At 42.9% G+C, this 24,394-nt stretch overlaps 1 protein-coding gene across 3 annotated transcripts; it reads left to right on the top strand.

Annotated features, from left to right (window-relative positions):
* The first annotated feature begins 2,842 nt into the window (after positions 1–2,842).
* On the top strand, positions 2,843–23,942 carry LOC115170060 (F-box-like/WD repeat-containing protein TBL1XR1). 3 transcript variants are annotated; one of them, XM_029726303.1, is made up of 16 exons: positions 2,843–3,019; positions 4,429–4,490; positions 7,568–7,671; positions 8,189–8,334; positions 13,882–14,107; positions 14,534–14,666; positions 15,156–15,297; positions 15,697–15,760; positions 16,002–16,099; positions 16,271–16,453; positions 16,700–16,774; positions 18,542–18,669; positions 19,008–19,173; positions 19,482–19,583; positions 21,190–21,686; positions 23,853–23,942. In XM_029726303.1, the coding sequence occupies exons 3-15, from the start codon at positions 7,614–7,616 to the stop codon at positions 21,214–21,216; spliced, it is 1,548 nt and encodes a 515-aa protein (XP_029582163.1). In that variant the 5' UTR covers positions 2,843–3,019; positions 4,429–4,490; positions 7,568–7,613; the 3' UTR covers positions 21,217–21,686; positions 23,853–23,942. The 3 variants fall into 3 exon arrangements, with proteins under 3 accessions (XP_029582163.1, XP_029582162.1, XP_029582160.1); XM_029726302.1 differs by having other exon boundaries at positions 4,354–4,490; XM_029726300.1 differs by having other exon boundaries at positions 4,329–4,490.
* The last annotated feature ends 452 nt before the right edge of the window (positions 23,943–24,394 follow it).

The following is a 24,394-nucleotide window of genomic DNA, read 5'->3' as shown; positions in this document are numbered from 1 at the left end:
GGGCACAATAAAAGGCCACTCTAAAATGTGCAGTTTTGTCACACAAGACAATGTCACAGATTACTCAGGTTTTGAGGGCGCGTGCAATTAGCATGCTGACTGCAGCAATGTCCACTAGAGCTGTTGCCAGATAATTGTATGTTATGTTGGAAGTACGTCCAACCGGCCTCACATCCCAGACCATGTGGAACTATGCCAGCCCCGGACCTCCAAATCCGGCTTCTTCACCTACGGGATCATCTGAGACCAGCCACCCGGACAGCTGATGAAACTGAGTAGTATTTCTGTCTGTAATAAAGCCCTTTCATGGGGAAAAACACATGCTGATTGGCTGGCCCTGGCTCCCCAGGGCCCAGTCATGTGAAATCCATAGATTAGGGCCTAATTTATTAATTTCAATTGACTGATTTCCTTATATGAACTGTAACTCAGTAAAATGTTGCGTTTATATTTCACCAACTACTGGTTCATGAACTACTTCTCAGACAGAGTTCAGTGTTGATGAAGGCCCTCCGATTTGACACACTGAACTCTATTGGAGAAGTAAATGGTGAACCAAGCGAGGCAATCATTTGCGAAACCAAGGCTGTTGAGTCAATAAGAATGTTGTGATTGACAGAGTTGAAAGCCTTAGCCAGGTCGATGAATACGGCTGCACAGTAATGTCTCTTATCGATGGCGGTTATGATATCGTTTAGGACCTTGAGCGTGGCTGAGGTGCACTCATGACCAGCTCTGAAACCAGATTGCATAGCCGAGAAGGTACGGTGAGATTCGAAATGGTCGGTAATCTGTTTGTTAACTTGGCTTTCAAAGACCTTAACCTCAGACCTTTCGGTGTTTTTCCCAAAACTCTATTCTTTCCCTATTCATTTTCCCCATAGGAATGGCTGAATGAACCAGAGGTAACTCATTTCCGGTGTTTAGGACTACAAGCTGGCATCTATTATCATTCACGATTGACAGCGATGATGTTTAGGACTACAAGCTGGCATCTATTATCATTCACGATTGACAGCGATGATGTTTACGACTACAAGCTGGCATCTATTATCATTCACGATTGACAGCGATGATGTTTAGGACTACAAGCTGGCATCTATTATCATTCACGATTGACAGCGATGATGGCCTATTTTGATTATGGTATGCCTAAGTTCGTGTTTTTAAGGTATTACAATGACAAAGTATTCTTGAGATATGTGTGCATAGGCAAACATTGCATTTGGAAGGTGCATTTTATGCATATTCTATAAAGATTCCCTGTTCAAAACAACTGGGAGGAACTCTGAAAAATATGAGGGCAAATCATGGCGTCTGTAATCTTCAGGTCGTAAAGTCAGAGCTCCAGAACCCTAAGAAGTCCTGTTGTGTTGATGGTTGTCCTAAATGAAATGATAAAATATACAGACCACAAATTCCCATTGGCTATACTTAAAACTCTTTAACATCATCCTCAGTTCTGGCATCTTCTCCAATATTTGGAACCAAGGACTGATCACCCCAATCCACAAAAGTGGAGACAAATTTGACCCCAATAGCTGCTGTGTGATATGTGTCAACAGCAACCATGGGAAAATCCTCTGCATTAACAGCAGACTTGTACATTTCCTCAGTGAAAACAATGTACTGAGCAAATGTCAAATTGGCTTTTACCAAATGACTGTACGACAGACCACGTATTCACCCTGCACACCCTAATTGACAAACCAATTAACCAAAGGAAAGGGAAAGTCTTCTCATGCTTTGTTGATTTCAAAAAAGCTGTTGACTCAATTTGACATGAGGGGCTGCTATACAAATTGATGGAAAGCGGTGTTTAGGGGAAAAACATAGGACATTATAAAATCCATGTACACAAACAACAAGTGTGCAGTGCCGTGGGTGAGACAGGGATGCAGCTTGAGCCCCACCCTCTTCAACATATATCTCAACGAATTGGCGAGGGCACTAGAACAGTCTGCAGCACCCGGCCTCACCCTACTAGAATCTAAAGTCAAACGTATATTGTTTGCAAATAATCTGGTGCTTCTGTCCCCAAACAACGAGGGCCTACAGCAGCACCTAGATAGTCTGCACAGATTCTGTCAGACCTGGGCCCTGACAGTTAATCTCAGTAAGACAAAAAATATTGGTGTTCCAAAAAAGGTCCAGTTGCCAGGACCACAAATACAACCCCTGCATAGCCTTGCTATTGAGAGATGCTGCCGTAGGCAGACCTGGCTCTCAAGAGAAGACAGGCTTTGTGTACGCTGCCCACAAAATGAGGTGGAAACTGAGCTGCACTTCCTAACCTCCTGCCAAATGTATGACCATATTAGAGACACATATTTCCCTCAGATTACACAGACCCACAAAGAATTCGAAAACAAATCCAAATTTGATAAACTCCCATATATATTGGGTGAAATATCACAGTGTGCCATCACAGCAGCAATATTTGTGACATGTTGCCACAAGAAAAGGGCAACCAGTGAAGAACAAACACCATTGTAAATACAACCCAAATGTATGTTTATTTATTTTCCCTATTCCTTTGGAACTTTTGTGAACGTAATGTTTACTGTTTATTTTTGATTGTTTATTTCACTTTTGTTTATTATCTATTTCACTTGCTTTGGCAATGTAAATATATGTTTCCCATGTCAATAAACCCTTTGAATTGAAATGGAATTGATCGTAATAAAAGAAATACCGCTCCTGGGCCTAAGAAAATAGCACTACACCACTGGTTGAACAGTAGGAAACACGTTTCCTGTAAACTCTGATAACTATGCTTTGTGTACTCCGCTACAATGAGTGACGTTTGGAGATACTGTAGCAGGCTGCCAGGACTGCCCATTTTTGTAGGGAAAGTCACGTTACTGTGTCTGAAGCCGTTGGTTTCGAACCGCCTGGCTCTGTATCTCTAGCTATTTCCTTGAGATATCAATTTTGCAATATTTGTAAATGGATAACATGGTTTAGCTTGAACACGAGGATTACAGCGGAAACCATCTATCAAAAGATTTCAGACAAAGTAGGTACTGGATTATGGGGACATTTTGAAAGAGCAGCTAGCTAACTAGCCTAGCTTACTTGCTAGCCAGCTAGTGTTTAGCAGAACATTTCATATAAGACCGAATCGTATGTTTTGTATTTGTTGTTGAACATAGGATTGAATGCAAAATATTGCCACCCCTTTCAAAAGGATTGCCTTTGGTTTTTGTACGTTAGTGTAGCTAGCTAGCTAACGCTAAGTCGTTTAGCAATGCCTCATGGGCACGGGAGTGTGGCGAGCGAAAAAACCACGTCGCGGTACTCAGGCTAGCTAGCTAACTTACATTAGCTTAGCCTCATTTGCTAACAACCGTGTGGGGGATGGTATTTGTGCTCTCCCCGTTAGCTAGCCAGTTAGCTATGTAAGCTAAGATAGCTAGCTAGCGTTATGTCACCAGGCTAAGCTAACGTTAGGTGACAGACCGTAATAGTTTGGCTAGATGAATGAGTTTCTGTTATAATAGCTGAGGTTATACGTTAGATGAAATTTAAATGACGCAGTTAACTGTTATTTAACTTACCGATAGTAAATTGTGCAAAATAATTAACTAGTAATTGACCTCCAATTAGTTAGCTACCAGTTTGCTAATGTTAGCAGTCTTCTGCCACTACTAGTAGGTCCTCATGCTTCGGCAGTGGGGGACTTTTGTTAACTGGGTGTTAAAGAAATAGAAATTGCCAGGGCCCAACCTCCCATTTTAAGACCATGATAATAATGAGTAGGGATTAGTCCAATCTTTGATATCAAGTAGAAGTGTTCTACTAGGCTACCACGGGAAATAACGTTAGCTAGGTATCCACTGTTTAAACTCACTCCCAACTCATTAGTGACTTGTGTAGTTAAAGGGAAGAGTTCATTAACTACTGTAGTAGGGAACGGCTCAGTCAGCTAGACTAGCTATCTCATTCAAGCGTTGTATTTTCAAATAGATAAGAGCTAGAAAAATGGCGGTATTAATGATTTGTAGCACCAGAGGAAAAGTCCATCAAATACACAACCAAGTGTTTTTGGTGAGTGTGTGTTGTAGTGGGATGGAGAGTGTGGAACCAACCTCCCACTATAGTCTACACAAAAACACTAACATATGATTTCTTACACTTGCTATCAATTTCTTCAACCTTCTAGCTAGGTGTCAAGAAAACAAAGCCTAAGTTATAGAAACAAAATCATAGCCCTTCCAATAATTGAACTACCATGTTGTAGGCTACATGTTGAAAATTCAACACATATTTTCAAGGTACACTACTATAACACAGTCCTTGTGTACTGTAGTAATAATTTTCCCCAGTCTGCTTCTTGCATTCTCCCAACAGGGCACTGGTAGCACAACGGTCCATTGGCTGTTTTTGGCTTCAACACTGCTGACCCTGACCTGTCTTGGTTCCTAGATTGCGGAGTTCCTCCTATGGATGGTGGAGCAATGAGCTTCTGAAAGACACTTGATCACATGGTGAGTAGTCTGGAGCTGACATCATCGTATGTAATCGCCTACATGGGTCCCTTAGATACAACACACAAGTTGTGCTTTTGTCCAATATAGTATATTAGAAAGCACAGTGGTTATCGCAGGTTCACACTTTGATTTGAGTGCAAAGTGCATTGCAGGATGACTTTCTCTATACGTTGGCTCAGACCTGGACTACCAGGATGCAGAGTTAATTTTGGATACCCCATAGGATAAGCGTGTCATTTTACATCAACATAGTCTTTTCTCATCCGCTCTGTGAACTGTAGTGAAGGAGCACGAGAGGAGTCTGCAGGCACAGTCATGCCCCCGACAACATGTCAGGACTCTGGGGGTTGAGGCCTGTACTTTAGTGTACGTCAAACAGAGAGACAAAGACCTCACACCAGTGAGTCATATTCACCCTCCATGACCCGACTGACTTGTGGCACGACCTCGAAGCGACACGGACTGGAAAAAGAAACACCTTCCGTCCCTTGAACGCTGTAAATATTTACGTGGGGGAATAGGAATACATATCAACCAGTTGTAATCTGTCTGGTCGAGCTGTAGCTGACATGATTTCCCACACATTCACTCTCCAGGCCCCGGCTGTGATTTATGGATGGAATGTGCAGTACAAACTGTGCTGTGCTGGGTTAATGCATTCACAGCCTTGGGCCTCGTGCTCAGGGAGAGAGTGCTGTCCTTGGGGCTCGTATTCATAGAACATAGGTTTGTCACAAAACCAGGTACTACAATACATGATTTTCCATGTCAGGAAAACACAAATCAGACAACTCTTTGGTCCTACTGTATGTAAAATATTGTGCTATAGCTTGGAAAATAAACATGTGATTCTGGGTGACAACATAAGGCTGTTTGTTTCCAATAATATTAGGACTGCTTTCCTCAGCAAATTTTGTCCGCTTCATGTTTTGTTTACTTGCCACGATACTTCTGAGTTTTGTGATACTGGTATCGTGACATCCCTAGAGAGAGTGCTGTCCTTGGGCCTTGCGTTCAGAGTGCTGTCCTTGGGCCTCGCGTTCAGAGAGGGAGTGCAATACAGTTGAAGCTACGGTATACTATAGCCTACCGAGAGGCTTGTATACAATCTAGGGATGTTAACCGGTTAGCCATCAAAAATACGTGATTGGTTATGCTTATTGGTCTATAGGTTAATTTGCATTATTTAGTATAATTAAACTGTTGGTTGTGTATTTTCATTAGTCATCATGTATCTTATCACACGCACAGCGTACAGAGCCTAGTTTGAGGAGAGGAATATCCTGTCACCTGTCAGACAGAATGAGAGCAGCTCCTCAGAAAGCTGCTACTGGAGTGAAACAGGCTTTTAGAAGCCCTGTCATTGCATAACAAATAACCATTGTAAATGCAATCATGTGCTAACTGTTTTGATGGCCACGATTAAAAAGCTACTCTTATTTTTTTATTATAATTAAAGTGTGCCTCCGATTCACCATTTGAGTGCGGTAGGCTATAGTCAACGGTAAGCAGGCTAGGCTATCAGCAGGTCACCCACCACTTTGCAATGTGAGCTATTAACATCACTAATCCTGGCCAGTGGGAGGGTGTTTTTAAGCAGCTACAAGTTAGAATGAAAACCTGACACTTTCTCATTCTTCTCCTCCAACGCCTTTATTGAAGGTCTGTAATTGGTATGGGACAAGAGAAAAGCAGTGTACTCAGCAAATAACATACAAACCTGTTGTCAGTGTATTGTGTGTTTAAAAAATAAATGTAGACACCACATTAGCAAGCTGACCCCTCATACTCAATGTGAACACCTATGGGTGTATGTAGACACCACATCAGCAAGCTGACCCCTCAATGTGAACACCTATGGGTGTCTCCTGCAGCGCGGTTCCTCACGCGGTTCCTCACCCAACATTGTCATGATTCTGTCTGCACCATGAAGTGCATCGTCATTTGCCAGAGTCGAAGGCGCTCTTGATTTGATTAGCATTGGATCTAATTTCTGGTCTGAGTGTTGACTTTAGTGTGCTGGCATGACAGAGAGCTGGAAGTTTCAATCCAGCCACTCTCCACGTCCCTGTTTATTTCCACAGTCCTGTTTAAACAGTGTGTGGCTTTGCTTGAATAAATACGCGGCAGGGATACAAACTCTGCTGGCTGTTATTCCTGAACCCCCCCCCCCCCCCCCATTTCCTTTCCCCCAGTGGTTTTGTCCACAAGAATTAGCCTGCCCTCTTTAAGGAGGGCTCGGTAATGATTTCCAGTTGTGGGGATTAATGAATGGAAACTGTTGCCTTGCCTAAGGGCCAGGATGGGGACACTACACAACCCACCAAAGAAGAATTAAACTCCATGATTGTACTGCCAAATGATGATCGCTGTAGCCACAGTGTTAAGAAGTTTTCCCAAAGTAGGTCGGGCAAGGTGAGGGATCATAAGTAGGTCGGGCAAGGTGAGGGATCATAAGTAGGTCGGGCAAGGTGAGGGATCATAAGTAGGTCGGGCAAGGTGAGGGATCATAAGTAGGTCGGGCAAGGTGAGGGATCATAAGTAGGTCGGGCAAGGTGAGGGATCATAAGTAGTTCGGGCAAGGTGAGGGATCATAAGTAGGTCGGGCAAGGTGAGGGATCATAAGTAGGTCGGGCAAGGTGAGGGATCATAAGTAGGTCGGGCAAGGTGAGGGATCATAAGTAGGTCGGGCAAGGTGAGGGATCATAAGGCCTTAGGTCATCATCCGTTGGGGAGTTAGTCTTTTTTATTTTTTTTGACTTGGGAATTACACTCTGTTTGCAAGGATCTACTATGCATTTACAATCTACACTACGTGTTGAAAGTCAATGTTGCCACTTGCCAAGACTACCAAGTTCAAAAGCATGCCCAGTTCCAACTAAATACTTAGTTACTAATCAGTGTATTGGTAATCCATGGGCAAGCGTTGAAATGTTCAACCCCGACGAAGGCACTGGGTTCATTGACATGTCAGTTCACTGGGTTAATAAGTGTCTGAGTATAATAGGACTATACAGCATTCATATTTCGTCAGGCTAGGTGTTGTAACTGTGTCTGTCTTTTGTTGTTGCTAGGCTCCTATCCTGCGCTGACCCCATGGTTTAACCACCAGGATTAAAAATGAGCATTAGCAGTGATGAGGTCAACTTCCTGGTGTACAGATACCTGCAAGAGTCGGGTAAGACAGACCTACATCTTCTCATATACTTTGTGCAGTAGACCGCTCCGGAAATGTAGTGTCTCGTCCTTTTGAACATTTCTATTTGAACTAATTGGGACCATTATCCATTGTCAGATCTGCAATTTATCTAGCTGAAATGCAGGAAAAATGCTTAATATATCTACCACCATAATCCTCAAATGGAATCTTAACTGAGTGCTACACAGCTGGTGAAGCTGGTTGAAATATCATTGTGACCAGACACTGGTTGAAATGACGTCACTGTGACCAGACGCTGGTTGAAATGACGTCACTGTGACCAGACGCTGGTTGAAATGACGTCACTGTGACCAGACGCTGGTTGAAATGACGTCACTGTGACATCATTTCAACAAGTTTCGCCCACTGGGTATAAACTCTTCAAGGTGAATATAACCATAACAACCTAATGACGCAGTGGTGTGGCGATTTGAAGGACAGGGGTGTAACAACACTAATTTCCCTCTCTCGCTCTCCATCCCTCCCTGTCTGCCAGGCTTCTCCCACTCGGCATTCACCTTTGGCATAGAGAGCCACATTAGCCAGTCCAATATCAACGGAGCCCTGGTGCCCCCTGCTGCCCTCATCTCCATCATCCAGAAGGGCCTGCAGTACGTGGAGGCAGAGGTCAGCATCAACGAGGTCAGTACCCTCAATGCTAACTTGCTTATTTACTGACTGTGCACACCACATTAACCGCTAACTTTCCTATATATTGACTATTTTATTTAACCTTTATTTAACTAGGCAAGTCAGTTAAGAACAAATTCTTATGTACAATGACGGCCTAGGAACAGTGGCTTAACTGCCTTGTTCAGGGGCAGAATGACAGATTTTTACCTTGTCAGCTCAGGGATTCGATCTAGCAACCTTTCGGTTACTGGCCTAACGCTCTAACCACTAGGCTACCTGCTGCCGTGTTCAATACCTTCTCTATGTAGCCTTTAATTTCCTAAATGTAAGATGGTTGAAGTTGCCCCAACCATGAATCTAGGATTACATTAGATCTAATCCTAGGGAAGAGCAATCCTATGACATCATCCGCTCTATTGCTCTGCTATAGCTGATGTCATTGGATTGTAATTTTCTAGTGCTCTACTACAGATTTTGACTAAAGTTTCTGGGTAAAGACGCATATCAATTGAAACATTCAAAGGTAAAGAATGAAATGTAAACTTTTGAGTGGAATTCCCCTTTAGCCAGTAGGGGATTATAAAACCAACTGGCCCTGAATCACCTGTAGTGATGGGGTGGGAATTAATGAAGTTACAAATTGCAATATTATTTTTGGACTATCTTATCTATAGTTGACTCCAAGTATCGATTTGTAAATGTATTTATTGCTATTATTTTTGCTACTGTAGGTAGTTAGCTAGTGCTAGTCATCTGTGCCTGCGCCAAAACTGCTGTTTTTCTCCGTTTTGTTTTTAAATAGTGAGCCAATATGCTTTCAGCACTTTCTTTGTTTCCCTGACTGATCAAAACTCGTTTTCTACTGCTCTCTCTTGTCCCTCAGCAGCAGACATAGTGAGCAATATGTTTGGAACATCGAATCACAGTGAAAGCGCGCTGGCGAATCAATACATATAGAATCATGAGAATCACAATACATATAGAATCACAATGCATATAGAGTTGTGAGAATCACAATACATATAGAATCATGAGAATCACAATACATATAGAATCACAATGCATATAGAATCGTGAGAATCACAATACATATAGAATCATGAGAATCACAATACATATAGAATCACAATGCATATAGAATCGTGAGAATCACAATGCATATCGAATCATGAGAATCACAATACATATAGAATCATGAGAATCACAATACATATAGAATCACAATGCATATAGAGTTGTGAGAATCACAATACATATAGAATCATGAGAATCACAATACATATAGAATCACAATGCATATAGAGTCGTGAGAATCACAATACATATAGAATCATGAGAATCACAATACATATAGAATCACAATGCATATAGAATCGTGAGAATCACAATGCATATCGAATCATGAGAATCACAATACATATAGAATCACAATTAGAGGTCGACCGATTATGATTTTTCAACGCCGATACCGATTATTGGAGGACCCCCCCCCAAAAAAAGCCGATACCGATTAACCGGCCGATGTATTATTATTTTTTTTAAAAAATTGTATTATTATTAGATTTTTTTTTATTTATTATTATTATAATTTTTTTCTATTTTTATTTGTAATAATGACAATTACAACAATACTGAATGAACACTTATTTTAACTTAATATAATACATCAATAAAATCAATTTAGCCTCAAATAAATAATGAAACATGTTCAATTTGGTTTAAATAATGCAAAAACAAAGTGTTGGAGAAGAAAGTAAAAGTGCAATATGTGCCATGTAAAAAAGCTAACGTTTAAGTTCCTTGCTAAGAACATGAGAACATGTGAAAGCTGGTGGTTCCTTTTAAAATGAGTCTTCAATATTCCCAGGTAAGAAGTTTTAGGTTGTAGTTATTATAGGAATTATAGGACTATTTCCTTCTATACGATTTGTATTACATATACCTTTGACTATTGGATGTTCTTATAGGCACTTTAGTATTGCCAGTGTAACAGTATAGCTTCCGTCCCTCTCCTCGCTCCTACCTGGGCTCGAACCAGGAACACATCGACAACAGCCACCCTCGAAGCAGCGTTACCCATGTAGAGCAAGGGGAAAAACTACTCCCAAGTCTCAGAGCGAGTGATGTTTGAAACGCTATTAGCGCCCACCTGGCTAACTAGCTAGCCATTTCACATCGGTTACACCAGCCTAATCTTGGGAGTTGACAGGCTTGAAGTCATAAACAGCGCAATGCATTGCGAAGGGCTGCTGGCAAACGCACGAAAGTGCTGTTTGAATGAACGCTTACGAGCCTGCTGCTGCCTACCACCACTCAGTCAGACTGCTCTATCAAATCATAGACTTAATTATAACATAATAACACACAGAAATACGAGCCTTAGGTCATTAATATGGTCGAATCCGGAAACTATCATCTCGAAAACAAAACGTTTTTCCTGTCAGTGAAATACGGAACCGTTCTGTATTTTATCAAACGGGTGGCATCCCTAAGTCTAAATATTCCCGTTACATTGCACAACCTTCAATGTTATGTCATAATTACGTAAAATTCTGGCAATCCAGGAAGCCCAAACTGTTTGATATACCCTGACTCTGCGTGCAATGAACGCAAAATGACAATTTCACCTGGTTAATATTGCCTGCTAACCTGGATTTCTTTTAGCTAAATATGCAGGTTTAAAAAATATATAATTCTGTGTATTGATTTTAAGAAAGGCATTGATGTTTATGGTTAGGTACAGTCGTGCAACGATTGTTTTTTTTTCACAAATGCGCTTTTGTTAAATCATCCCCCGTTTGGCGAAGTCGGCTGTCTTTGTTAGGAAGAAATAGTCTTCACAGTTCGCAACGAGCCAGGCGGCCCAAACTGCTGCATATACCCTGACTCTGTTTGCAAGAGAAGTGACACATTTTCCCTAGTTAAAAGAAATTCATGTTAGCAGGCAATATTAACTAAATATGCAGGTTTAAAAATATATACTTGTGTATTGATTTTAAGAAAGGCATTCATGTTTATGGTTGGAGCAACGTGTACCTAAGCGATTATATGCAACGCAGGACATGCTAGATAAACTAGTAATATCATCAACCATATGTAGTTAACTAGTGATTATGATTGATTGATTGTTTTTTTATGAGATAAGTTTAATGCTAGCTAGCAACTTACCTTCTTACTGCATTCGTGTAACAGGCAGGCTCCTCGTGGAGTGCAATGTAAAGCAGGTGGTTAGAGCGTTGGACTAGTTAACCGTAAGGTTGCAAGATTGAATCCCCGAGCTGACAAGGTAAAGATCTGTCGTTCTGCCCCTGAACAAGGCAGTTAACCCACCGTTCCTAGGCCGTCGTTGAAAATAAGAATGTGTTCTTAACTTCTATGGGCTAGCGTCCCACCCGCGGTACACACAGCCAGTGAAATAGCATGGCGCGAAATACAGCAAAAATCTCAATTTAATTTTCTCAAACAATCAACTATTTTACACCATTTTAAAGATAAACTTCTTGTTAATCTAACCACATTGTCCGATTTCAAAAAGGCTTTACGGCGAAAGCATAAAGTTAGATTATGTTTGGACATAAACTTCACAAGAAAAATCACACAGCCATTTTCCAAGCAAGGACTTGCATCACAAAAATACAGCTAAAATATTCACTAACCTTTGATGATCTTCATCAGATGGCACTCATAGGACTTCATGTTACACAATACATGTATGTTTTGCTCGATAAAGTTCATATTTATATCCAAAAACTCAATTTTACATTGGCGTGTGCTGTTCAGAAAATGTATTCCCACCAAAACTTCCGGTGAGTGAGCACATCAATTTACAAAAATGCTCATCATAAACGTTGCAAAAATTTACAACAGTTATTGAAAGAATTATAGATATACTTCTCCTTACTCACAGGCACCATTCAAACAGTTTTAGAAACTTTAGAGTGTTTTCTACCCAAATCTACTAATTATATGCATATTCTTGTTTCTGGGCAAGAGTAGTAACCAGTTTAAATCGGGTACGTTTTTTATCCGGCCGTGAAAATACTGCCCCCTAGCCCCAACAAGTTAACAAACTATAGTTTTGGCAAGTCGGTTAGGACATCTACTTTGTGCATGACACAAGTAATTTTTCCAACAATTGTTTACAGAGAGATTATTTCACTTATAATTCACTGAATCGCAATTCCAGTGGGTTGACTGCCTTTGAACAGCTTGGAAAATTCCAGTACTGATGTCATGGCTTTAGAAGCTTCTGATAGGCTAATTGACATCATTTGAGTCAATTGGAGGTGTACCTGTGGATGTATTTCAAGGCCTACCTTCAAACTCAGTGCCTCTTTCCTTAACATGGGAAAATCAAAAGAAATCAGCCAAGACCTCAGGGAAAAGAATTGTAGACCTCAAGTCTGGTTCATCCTTGGGAGCAATTTCCAAACGCCTGAAGGTACCACGTTCATCTGTACAAACAATAGTACGCAAGTATAAACACCATGGGACCACTCAGCCGTCATACCGCTCAGGAAGGAGACGCGTTCTGTCTCCTAGAGATTAATGTACTTTGGTGCGAAAAGTGCAAATCAATCCCAGAACAACAGCAAAGGACCTTTTGAAGATGCTGGAGGAAATAGGTACAAAAGTATCAATATCCACAGTAAAACAAGTCCTATATCGACATAACCTGAAAGGCCGCTAAGCAAGGAAGAAGCCACTGCTCCAAAACCGCCATAAAAAAGCCAGACTACGGTTTGCAACTGCACATGGGGACAAAGATCGTACTTTTTGGAGAAATGTTCTCTGGTCTGATGAAACAAAAATAGAATTGTTTGGCCGTAATGACCATCGTTATGTTTGTGGGGGTGCTTTGCTGCAGGAGGGACTGGTGCACTTAACAAAATAGATGGCATCATGAGGCAGGAAAATGATGTGGATATATTGAAGCAACATCTGAAGACATCAATCAGGAAGTTACTTGGTCGCAAATGCGTCTTCCAAATGGACAATGACCCCAAGCATACTTACAAAGTTTTGGCAAAATGGCTTAAGGACAACAAAGTCAAGGAATGGGCCAAAATTCACCCAACTTGTTGTGGGAAGCTTGTGGAAGGCTACCTGAAATGTTTGACCCAAGTTAAACAATTTTAAAGGCAATGCTACCAAATACTAATTGAGTTTATGTAAACTTCTGACCCACTGGGAATGAGATGAAAGAAATAAAAGCTGAAATAAATCATTCTCTGTACTATTATTCTGACATTTCACATTCTTAAAATAAAGTGGTGATCCTAACCGACCTAAGACAGGGAATTTTTACTAGGATTAAATGTCAGGAATTGTGAAAAACTGAATTTTATTGCATTTGGCTAAGGTGTATGTAAACTTCCGACTTCAACTGTATAGAATCGCAATACATATAGAAACGTAAGAATCACAATACTTATAGAATCAGCAGCTAAGTATGGTGATGATATCGTGAGGTCCCTGGCAGTTCCCAGCCCCACCCATCAGTAGTAGTACCTGAAACTGTGTAAGAACCCAAACTTCTGTCTTGTTGCCACCCAGGATGGCACTCTTTTTGACGGGCGGCCCATCGAGTCGCTGTCCCTGATCGACGCGGTTATGCCCGACGTGGTGCAGACGCGGCAGCAGGCCTACAGGGAAAAGCTGGCCCAGCAGCAGCAGGTGGGCAGCACCAGCGGCACCCAGGGCCTCCAGCCTGGCGGTGCCAAGAACGGAGAGGGAGGCACCGCTGCCAACGGCGAGGAGAACGGCGCCCATGGCTTAGCCAGTGAGCATAACCTTTTATCGCACATCTTTTATTATTTTTGTTACATTTTACATGTTTCCTTTCATGATCATGATGCCATAACAGTACAACTGATTTACAATACATAGGCCTCACACCTCTTGAGTTTAAAGCACAATGTACGGTGGAGACTGTCATCCATACTAACACTAGCGTAGGTTTAGCTGCTATTCGACAAGCTAGCAATATCTCCCTCTGGTCATGGATTTAACAGGGGTGGAAACTCCATCAGCCAATGCTTACATTAATTCTATGCATTTTAAATGATGGAGGAATGTGCAAGTGCAGAATTGGCTCAGGACTCAGCCCAAGACCTCTGATCTGTGTGTCTCGCATAGAGATAGAGGACATAAGACGTTTGATACAAGTTGAGTCTTCTATCTAACTTTATGGTGTGTGTGTGTCCAGACCACCATGCAGAGATGATGGAGGTGGACCGGGATGTGGAGATCCCCCAAAACAAGGCCATGGTGCTGAGGGGCCACGAGTCAGAGGTGTTCATCTGTGCCTGGAACCCCGTCAACGACCTGCTTGCCTCTGGGTACAGAACAAACTCCTATATCCTTCTCTTTCACTGTCTGTCCTACTTCTCTTTCACTGTCTGTCCTACTTCTCTTTCACTGTCTGCCCTACTTCTCTTTCACTGTCTGCCCTACTTCTCTTTCACTGTCTGCCCTACTTCTCTTTCACTGTCTGCCCTACTTCTGTCTCTTTACAGAGAAGGGACATAGCCTAAAGATAAATGATTTCTGTTCATAAAGTAAAATCCACCTTCATACAGCATTGGTAGTCTGGAGAAGTATGCATTGACCTACATTTTGATGTGGCAGAACTTAGTCAAGGACGTTTCCAACAGGTTGCTGGTGGTAACCTTCAGTGAAATAATGTTTATTTGTGTGTTTTGTACTTGCACATCTAATTGAGTCCTACGCACCATATAATACAATCTACGTAGTCAGATATTACTGTGGTTTTAGGCTAGCCAAAGAAGTTATGTTAGATGACAGTGTATGTGTGCGTGTGCGTGCAGGTCTGGGGACTCGACGGCGCGGATCTGGAACCTGAGTGAGAACGGCACGGGCAGCTCCACGCAGCTGGTGCTGAGACACTGTATACGGGAGGGAGGCCAGGACGTACCCAGCAACAAAGACGTCACCTCACTGGACTGGAATGTGAGTTAGAGAGAGACCCCGATTAGTTTGTCTTCCCAGCTGGAAATATGGGACGTGCTTCTCTCTCCCATGGAAAATCCAGGGCTGCGTAACAGTAGGTCAGGCTGTCATTTCCCTGCTCCGTGAAGGATACTCAACCTGCATTTAACTACTTTGGGCCTAATCGCAACTCAGGACAAGCAGGCGAAACTGACTTTCTGGTAAATGTTTGATGTCATCGGGAGATTATTTTTAGTAATGCACATAAATCTCAAATTAGGATCGGTCCCGTGTTTGGTTCCAATCTGGTGTGCAACAGAAACCAACAAAAATATCGCAACCCAGAATTCCAGGTTATTTAAAGGGTTTAGTTTTGGTAAAAAAAAAAAGATAAATAACTGCTGAATTTGTATTTTTCAGAGTGAGGGTACGCTGCTAGCCACAGGCTCATACGACGGCTTTGCCAGAATATGGACTAAAGACGGTAAGCCATTTAAAGATGCACTACGGCCGTTGTTAATTGTTTACATAACGTTTTTGCTTTAATAGTTTTAGGCAAATAATATAAGCTTTTGTCCAATGAGGGGATTTCTGGACAACACGTCTGTCCATTTAGGGGATCCCTTTTGGCTAGAGCAGCATCTCAACATTTCTAAACACCAAATCATAGATGGCCCATCGTCCTGTTCTCTTGCTGAACAAGCACTGTGACATGTGTTTTTCAGGTAACCTCGCCAGTACCTTGGGCCAGCATAAAGGTCCTATATTTGCCCTTAAATGGAATAAGAAAGGAAACTTCATCCTCAGTGCAGGAGTAGATAAGGTAAGATAACGTAGGTAAGATAACGTAGGTAAGGTAAGATAAGGTAAGATTATGGGTTTTGTGATAGACAGTTGGGTTTAAAATCCCTTTAAATGAATTAGATTCATGATGGTGTGCTGTCATTGGTCAGTCATGATGAAAGGACTGACAGTGTATCCATCTCCCGTTCAGACCACCATCATTTGGGACGCTCACACAGGCGAGGCGAAGCAGCAGTTTCCCTTCCACTCAGCGCCGGCCCTGGACGTGGACTGGCAGAGCAACAACACGTTTGCCTCCTGCAGCACGGACATGTGCATACACGTGTGTAAGCTGGGCCAGGACCGGCCTGTCAAGACTTTCCAGGGACACACGGTAAGACCAGGGACTGGCTGTCTCCTCTCAGTCACGTTGACATTGTGACTGACATTGATTCATCTCTATAGTCTAAAGGCCTCGTCTTCAAATGCACTGACCTGAATATAAAGGTGAAGGCTTTTGCCCGTCCTGTTCCTGTTCTGTCACGTCACTACAGGAAGTGCCTTGAGACAGTTAATGCATTCTTTGTGCGCTGCTATATTCTAAAGTTCACAGCGTGTTTCCTTGTATTCCCTCCTATAGAATGAAGTGAACGCAATCAAGTGGGATCCCACGGGGAGTCTGCTGGCCTCCTGCTCTGACGACATGACACTCAAGGTCATTACACACACAGCTCTCTCTCACACACACACACACACAGCTCTCTCTCACACACACAGCTCTCTCTCTCACACACACACACACACAGCTCTCTCTCTCACACACACACACACACACACAGCTCTCTCTCTCACACACACACACAGCTCTCTCTCACACACACAGCTCTCTCTCACACACACACACACAGCTCTCTCTCTCTCACACACACACACAGCTCTCTCTCTCTCACACACACACAGCTCTCTCTCACACACACACACACACAGCTCTCTCTCACACACACACACACACAGCTCTCTCACACACACACACACACAGCTCTCTCACACACACACACACACAGCTCTCTCACACACACACACACACAGCTCTCTCACACACACACACACACAGCTCTCTCACACACACACACACACAGCTCTCTCTCACACACACACACAGCTCTCTCTCTCACACACACAGCTCTCTCTCTCACACACACAGCTCTCACACACACACACACAGCTCTCACACACACACACACACACAGCTCTCACACACACACACACACACAGCTCTCACACACACACACACACACAGCTCTCTCACACACACACACACACAGCTCTCTCACACACACACACACACAGCTCTCTCACACACACACACACACAGCTCTCTCACACACACACACACAGCTCTCTCTCACACACACACACACATAGCTCTCTCACACACACACACACACACAGCTCTCTCACACACACACACACACACAGCTCTCTCACACACACACACACACACACAGCTCTCTCACACACACACACACACACACAGCTCTCTCACACACACACACACACACGGCTCTCTCTCACACACACACACACACACACAGCTCTCTCTCACACACACACACACACACAGCTCTCTCACACACACACACACACACAGCTCTCTCACACACACACACAGCTCTCTCACACACACACACACACACACACACAGCTCTCACACACACACACACACACACACACACAGCTCTCACACACACACACACAGCTCTCTCACACACACACACACACAGCTCTCTCTCACACACACACACACACACACACACACACACAGCTCTCACACACACACACACACACAGCTCTCTCACACACACACACACACAGCTCTCTCACACACACACACACACACAGCTCTCTCACACACACACACACAGCTCTCTCACACACACACACACACACACACACAGCTCTCTCACACACACACACACACACACACACAGCTCTCTCACACACACACACACACAGCTCTCTCACACACACACACACACACAGCTCTCTCACACACACACACACAGCTCTCTCACACACACACACACAGCTCTCACACACACACACACACACACAGCTCTCTCACACACACACACACACACACACACAGCTCTCTCACACACACACACACACAGCTCTCTCACACACACACACACACACAGCTCTCTCACACACACACACACACACACAGCTCTCTCACACACACACACACACACAGCTCTCTCACACACACACACACACACAGCTCTCTCACACACACACACACACACAGCTCTCTCTCTCTCACTCACACACACACACACAGCTCTCTCACACACACACACACACACACAGCTCTCTCACACACACACACAGCTCTCTCACACACACCTCTCTCTCCTTCCTGAGTCGGTCCCATGGTGCTACATAATGTCTCTGTCTCTCTCTCCTGTCTGTCTCTCAGATCTGGAGTATGAAACAGGACTCGTGTGTCCACGACCTGCAGGCCCACAGTAAGGAGATCTACACCATCAAGTGGAGCCCCACGGGGCCCGGGACCAACAACCCTAATGCCAACCTGATGCTGGCCAGGTAATAGAAGACGGTGAAACACTCCCAGCATTCCTCTGGGGTTTTTATCATAAAAAGCATTTAGGATCTGTATGTGACGTAGTATGGAGTGATGTGTTCATCTCTGTCTGTGACATTCTGTTTCCCACAGCTGAAGGAAAAAAATAAAGAGCCCAGAATAGTCACTGTAATCAAATATAAGTGAATAGATCTTCTGTCCTTCCTCTGCCTTTTACCCTCCTAAACAGCTCCAGGGGCGCTGCAGCATGCTCCCTCCCAAATGGGTGGCGTCTGGGACGTTAGGGGCAGAAGATGAATTTCCAAGATGGATACTAAAGTACTGTTCTTCTTCTCCCCAGCGCGTCGTTTGACTCGACGGTGCGTCTGTGGGACGTGGAGCGAGGCGTGTGCATCCACACGCTCACCCGCCACCAGGAGCCTGTCTACAGTGTGGCCTTCAGCCCCGACGGGCGCCACCTGGCCAGCGGCTCCTTCGACAAGTGTGTCCACATCTGGAACACACAGGTACGGGACGGACTGACACACACAGTCGCTGATGTCACTCGTACTTCATTCACATCTCAAGCCCGACTGTTTGTTGTAGGGCTTGTCTGGTGGTGGATGAATGGGTTTGAGTATTTAGCTCTGGCTCTGACGTATATGATGCATTGATTTCTGTAAATCTGGAGCTCAGCCCTTAGTGAGATACGTGTAATAATGAACATGATTGAAATTGAGTTGCCCCAAATCCATTTTTCCTGGTCATTGTTTGGCTGATTATACCCCTGTCCCTCTGTCTGTCTGTCCCTCTGTCTGTCTGTCCCTCTGTCCAGACGGGTGCTTTAGTCCACAGCTATAGGGGAACGGGGGGCATCTTCGAGGTGTGCTGGAACGCCACGGGCGACAAGGTGGGAGCCAGTGCGTCAGACGGATCGGTAAGTCTCACCAGCTGCCTCTTAATGGACACAGCCAGGAATGATTTCCCTGGTGTCAGGAGGAGCTGAGATAGAATAACGTCAGACCCCAGTCAAAAGCTTTATCTAGGGCCCAAGGTGTTTCCTGCTCACGTCACATGGTCCAGGTAAACGCCTGGCTTCATTTACACCCACTTCACGAGCACCAAGTAGTGACACTATATATAGATTTTAGCACTGTGCTAATGATCTGTTAGCTACCTGTCCAGTATCCAGCGTCTGTTATATTCATCTGGGGTCAAATGTCTACAGCTAGAGCAATAAACAGAATTGTTTACTTGTCAACAGTTGCAGCTGAGGCGTAATGAATCAAATGGCTAGTTTATCGATGGTCTTGAGCATCTACAGGTCATCTGTAAAGGATTGTCCTAGTAGTTCCACACCATAGTCCCCTCCAAGCTCATCACTAAGCTCAGGAACCTGGGACTGAACACATCCCTCTGCAACTGGATCCTGGACTTCCTAAGGGACCACAGTGGGGGTAGGCAATAACGCGTCCGCCATGCAGACCCTGAACACGGGGGCTCCTTAGGGGTGCGTGCTTAGTCCCTTCCTGTACTCCCTGTTCACCCACGACCGCGTGGCCGTGCGCGACTCCAACACCATTAAGTTTGCTGACGACACATCAACGGAGCTGTAGTGAAACGGGCCGAGAGCTTCAAGTTCCTTGGTGTCCACATCACTAAGGAATTAGGGTCCACACACACCAACAGTTGTGAAGAAGGTACAACAATGCCTCTTCCCCCCTCAGGAGGCGGAAAAGATTTAGGATGGGCCCCTCAGATCCTCAAAGTTATACGGCTGCACTATTGAAAGCATCTTGACTGGCTGCATCACCGCTTGGTATGGAAACGGCTTGGCATCCGAACGCGAGGTGCTACAGAGGGTAGTGCGTATGGCCTAGGTACATCGCTGGAGCCGAGCTCCCTGCCATCTATGACCTCTATGCCAGGTGGTGTCAGAGCAAGGCTTAAAATGGACTGTTCTTTCTGCTACCGATACCAGGCGGTGTCAGAACCTTAGAGGTTCCGCAGAATGATGAATGACAATGAAGTGACTTTCTGCAGTGTAGAAACAGGGTTGAACTGGACCACTTAGACTAGTAATGGATGTGTGTTTGTCTCATTGGTTTCTATGTTAAAGGGATACTTCAGGATTTTGGTTATGGGGCCATTTATCTACTTCCCCAGAGTCAGATGAACTTGTGGATCCCATTTTTATGTCTCTGTGTCAAGTATGAAGGGAGTTAAGAGGTAGATTCGTGAGCCATTGCCAACTAGCATTAGCGCAATGACTGAAAGTCTATGGGTATCTGCTAGCAGGTACCATAGACTTCCAGTCATTATGCTAATGCTAGTTAGCAATGGCTCACGAATCTACCTCTTAACTTCAAACTGCACGCAGAGACATAAAAATGTTTATCTGACTATGGGAAAGTAGATAAAGGCCCTTTTAAGGCCAGGGGTTTTCCAGGTCTGGTCACATAACCCAGCTCATTACATATGACCTTTAACGTCTATCTTTCTCGCTCTCTCTCTCTCTCTCTCTCTCTCTCTCTCTGTTCCAGGTTTGTGTATTAGACCTGAGGAAATGACGCTCGTTTGGGGAGCCATGGACCGACTACGAATGTGTACATAGCCAAAATGACTGTCCCTGCCTGTCGTCTACACTGCTGTAGTCCCATCAGAAGCCATGGCCTGCCATCACAACCACAGACGGAGCGCCCAACACCCACATAAACACTTAAACTACACCTCCAGAGAAGGGGTCAAACTAACCTCCCGTGAAGGGGGTCTGCCCCCCCCCTCAAGTCAGACTCAGACCCACAGGAGAGAGAAATTACTTTTATGTTCAGAGAATTAAAAAAAATCCCAAAGGGGACCCATTGCATACATACCAAAATATCTGCTATTTTGTTTACTTGTTTCTTTTTATCCTTTATACCAGAAATTAGAAATGGCTTTTTTTCCTCACGTCGTTGGTGTGTGCATATTGTACATGTCAGCATGTTTTGTTGTCTTTTTGCTGTAGGTTTGTGTTACATGTCGGGGAAAGAGTGGAGAGGTCAGTAGGATTTTTGTTTCTTTTACAATTTGGGTTTGAAACTGTTTATTGGGAGAAATCCATTCACTTTGGCATTGTACTTTTTTTTCATGGCTCAAGAAAACATTGAACAAATCTATATTTCATAAGTTGAAATGGGTTAATTTGTTTTCAATTGAAATTTTGATGCTTGTTTTTCAGTTTGCCCCCCAAAACTTTTTTTATATATATTTGTCAGAGAGCAGTTAGGGCTTTCCTCCCCACTATGTCTCATTTTGCTTGTCTACCTTGGGAAATGGTTTCAGGTGTGTAAAACTGTTAGATCTCTGGACTAAAGATCATCACCGTTAGCTACTACATAACCCCATCCTTTCATATTCTAAGGACATGTTACTTTAGGTTTCAGTGTTATGTAGAAGGAAAGGCTGATCGTCCATCTGTGCCTCCGTGGCTCTTTTAGCCAGAACATAGGAATGGCAGTGCTTTGGGTAGCTCATGAATGAATAGGACACAGGACGAGCCACATACAAACGCCGATGTCAAAGTTAGCCGGGAGTCTTCATACCCGAAATTGGTGAAACATGAGATTTTGTCAACGTTCCAAGACTACTTTTGAGTTGTAACTTCTGACCAACTTTGATTTTGGAGTGAACCATTGTTTCAAGTGTTCTGTTTGAGGATGCACTGCTGTGTCTGCTCTTAGGTCATTGTTGATGATTGATTTTCTTCCCAGCACCAACACTTGGAGACAGGCTGTGTCCAGGCCTATGCATGGATAGATGGTGCTTATTTTTTTTGTGGTGTTCAGAAGTTGATGTTTTCTAGGCAGGGAGATGAGAAGCGGACTTTGGAACATATGACTTGACGTAACATTCTAACTGCATATATATATATATATATATATATATGTATGTATGTATGTATGTATGTATGTATGTATGTATGTATGTATGTATGTATGTATGTATGTATGTATGTATGTATGTATGTATGTATGTATGTATGTATGTATGTATGTATGTATGTATGTATGTATGTGTGTATATATATATATATATATATATATGTATGTATGTATGTGACATCACAGGGGATTCTTTTTGTATGCAAGGTTGGTTTTGTAAAATTCTCCGTAACTCTCGAAGACACGCTTGGAAATATGTTATTCTTATGCATCATGTGGGTCTTTCACCATGACAAATGGTTCTTTATAAAATACCATTAAACGGTCATAGCTATAAAAGAGCAGCCCTGAGAATGGCTTTGTTGAAGTTATTTTCTGCACTTAAGAATAATGCAAAACAGGGAGATGTGTTCAAGCAAGAATTGGGGTCAATTCCATTTTGATTCATTCTGGAAGTGAACTTCCAATTCAAGAATTTGAATAAAATCTTTATTGAAAATAAATGTCAATTTTTTTTCCATTATTGAATTGGAATTTGAGCACTTTAAATGGCATTGACCACCAACCCTGGTTGGTACATCCAGACGCAGGATAATGCTGCTAGTTTAATTTCTCTCCCGTAGCTGAATGCGTGCAGAAGTTCTGTGAAAAAGCGAGAGACAATAGTAGTTTCTAAACTGTTCACTTGTTGGGTACACATTGGATCCAAGCCAACTTCATGGCATTCCAACATACCATCTCTTAGCCCTAGCTAACATCCAGTGGCTTTAAAACACCAATGTTTTATTTTCATTATTTTTTTTTCTTCTCCAAAAGCCTCCTTTGCTCAAAGAATGTCACTTGTTTTACAAACGCATTTTGTACAGAAGCTAGCTAAGAGTATTTTGAAGTTCGCTTTAATATAACCAACAGTGAGTGGATCGTACCATGAAGACTATTAGGAAGTCTGACAGTGGAATGGTATTTTATAATGTTTGTTTTAAAAAAAAAAAAAAACTTTTTACAATGCATTCAAGTGTTTGCTATTTCTTGTTCCTACCTAAAGTACTAATTCTCTTTGCTATGCCTAAAAAACCCTTGAAGGTTTTGTACTCTTTGAAAAACTTTTATAATTCTGATTTATTTCTATGTACGCAAAAATGAACAAGAACAATAAATCTAAACTTTAATGTGGATGTATCCATAACACCCTGGACCATGTAGGTAAATACCAGTGCAGATTTCTTTTGTTTGTTTCATTTTGTCTTCGCCCTCACCCATGTTATCTTCTCTCACTCACACAGATGCTGAGACTCTGCAACCTACGCATCTGACTGTTGTAATATCAATCAGATCTTTGAAACGTCTAGAATAAAAAATCTATTTTGATAATAGCGTGTGGTTTTTCTGTTGACTTGGTTTGTTTCTCACCTAGAGTCCTTTTTGGTGTATTGCATGTAGGTTTTATTGTATTTAATATTTTTAGTTAATGAAATACATATCCTCTTCAGCCATAGGTTGTGTAGTAGTCTATCCTTGGTCATGGTACATTTGGAAATATTCAGACCCCTTGACTTAACATTTTGTTATGTTACAGCCTTTAAAATTAATACAAAAATAAAAATCTACACCCAATACCCCATCATTTTTGCACTAATATATATATTTTTTTTTTATGAAATATTACTTTTACATAAGTATTCAGACCCTTTACTCAGTGCTTTGTTGAAGCACCTTTGGCAGAGATTACAACCTTGAGTCTTCCTGGGTATGATGCTACAAGCTTTCCACACCTGTATTTGGGGGAGTTTCTCCCATTCTTCTCTGCAGATCCTCTCAAGCTCTT

This window comes from Salmo trutta, chromosome 31 (genome assembly GCF_901001165.1).
Source record: "Salmo trutta chromosome 31, fSalTru1.1, whole genome shotgun sequence".
Lineage (NCBI taxonomy): Eukaryota > Metazoa > Chordata > Actinopteri > Salmoniformes > Salmonidae > Salmo > Salmo trutta.
The sequence above is the reverse complement of the archived record's forward strand: the minus strand, read 5'-3'. Positions and strand labels throughout refer to the sequence as shown.

Excerpts from the sequence above, each read along its gene's own strand:
- LOC115170060 (XM_029726303.1), top strand. The coding sequence starts at position 7,614 with ATGAGCATTAGCAGTGATGAGGTCAACTTCCTGGTGTACAGATACCTG. Across the intron at positions 8,335-13,881 it reads CAGAGGTCAGCATCAACGAG|GATGGCACTCTTTTTGACGG; the intron begins GTCAGTACCCTC and ends GTTGCCACCCAG. Across the intron at positions 19,584-21,189 it reads CCAGTGCGTCAGACGGATCG|GTTTGTGTATTAGACCTGAG; the intron begins GTAAGTCTCACC and ends TCTCTGTTCCAG.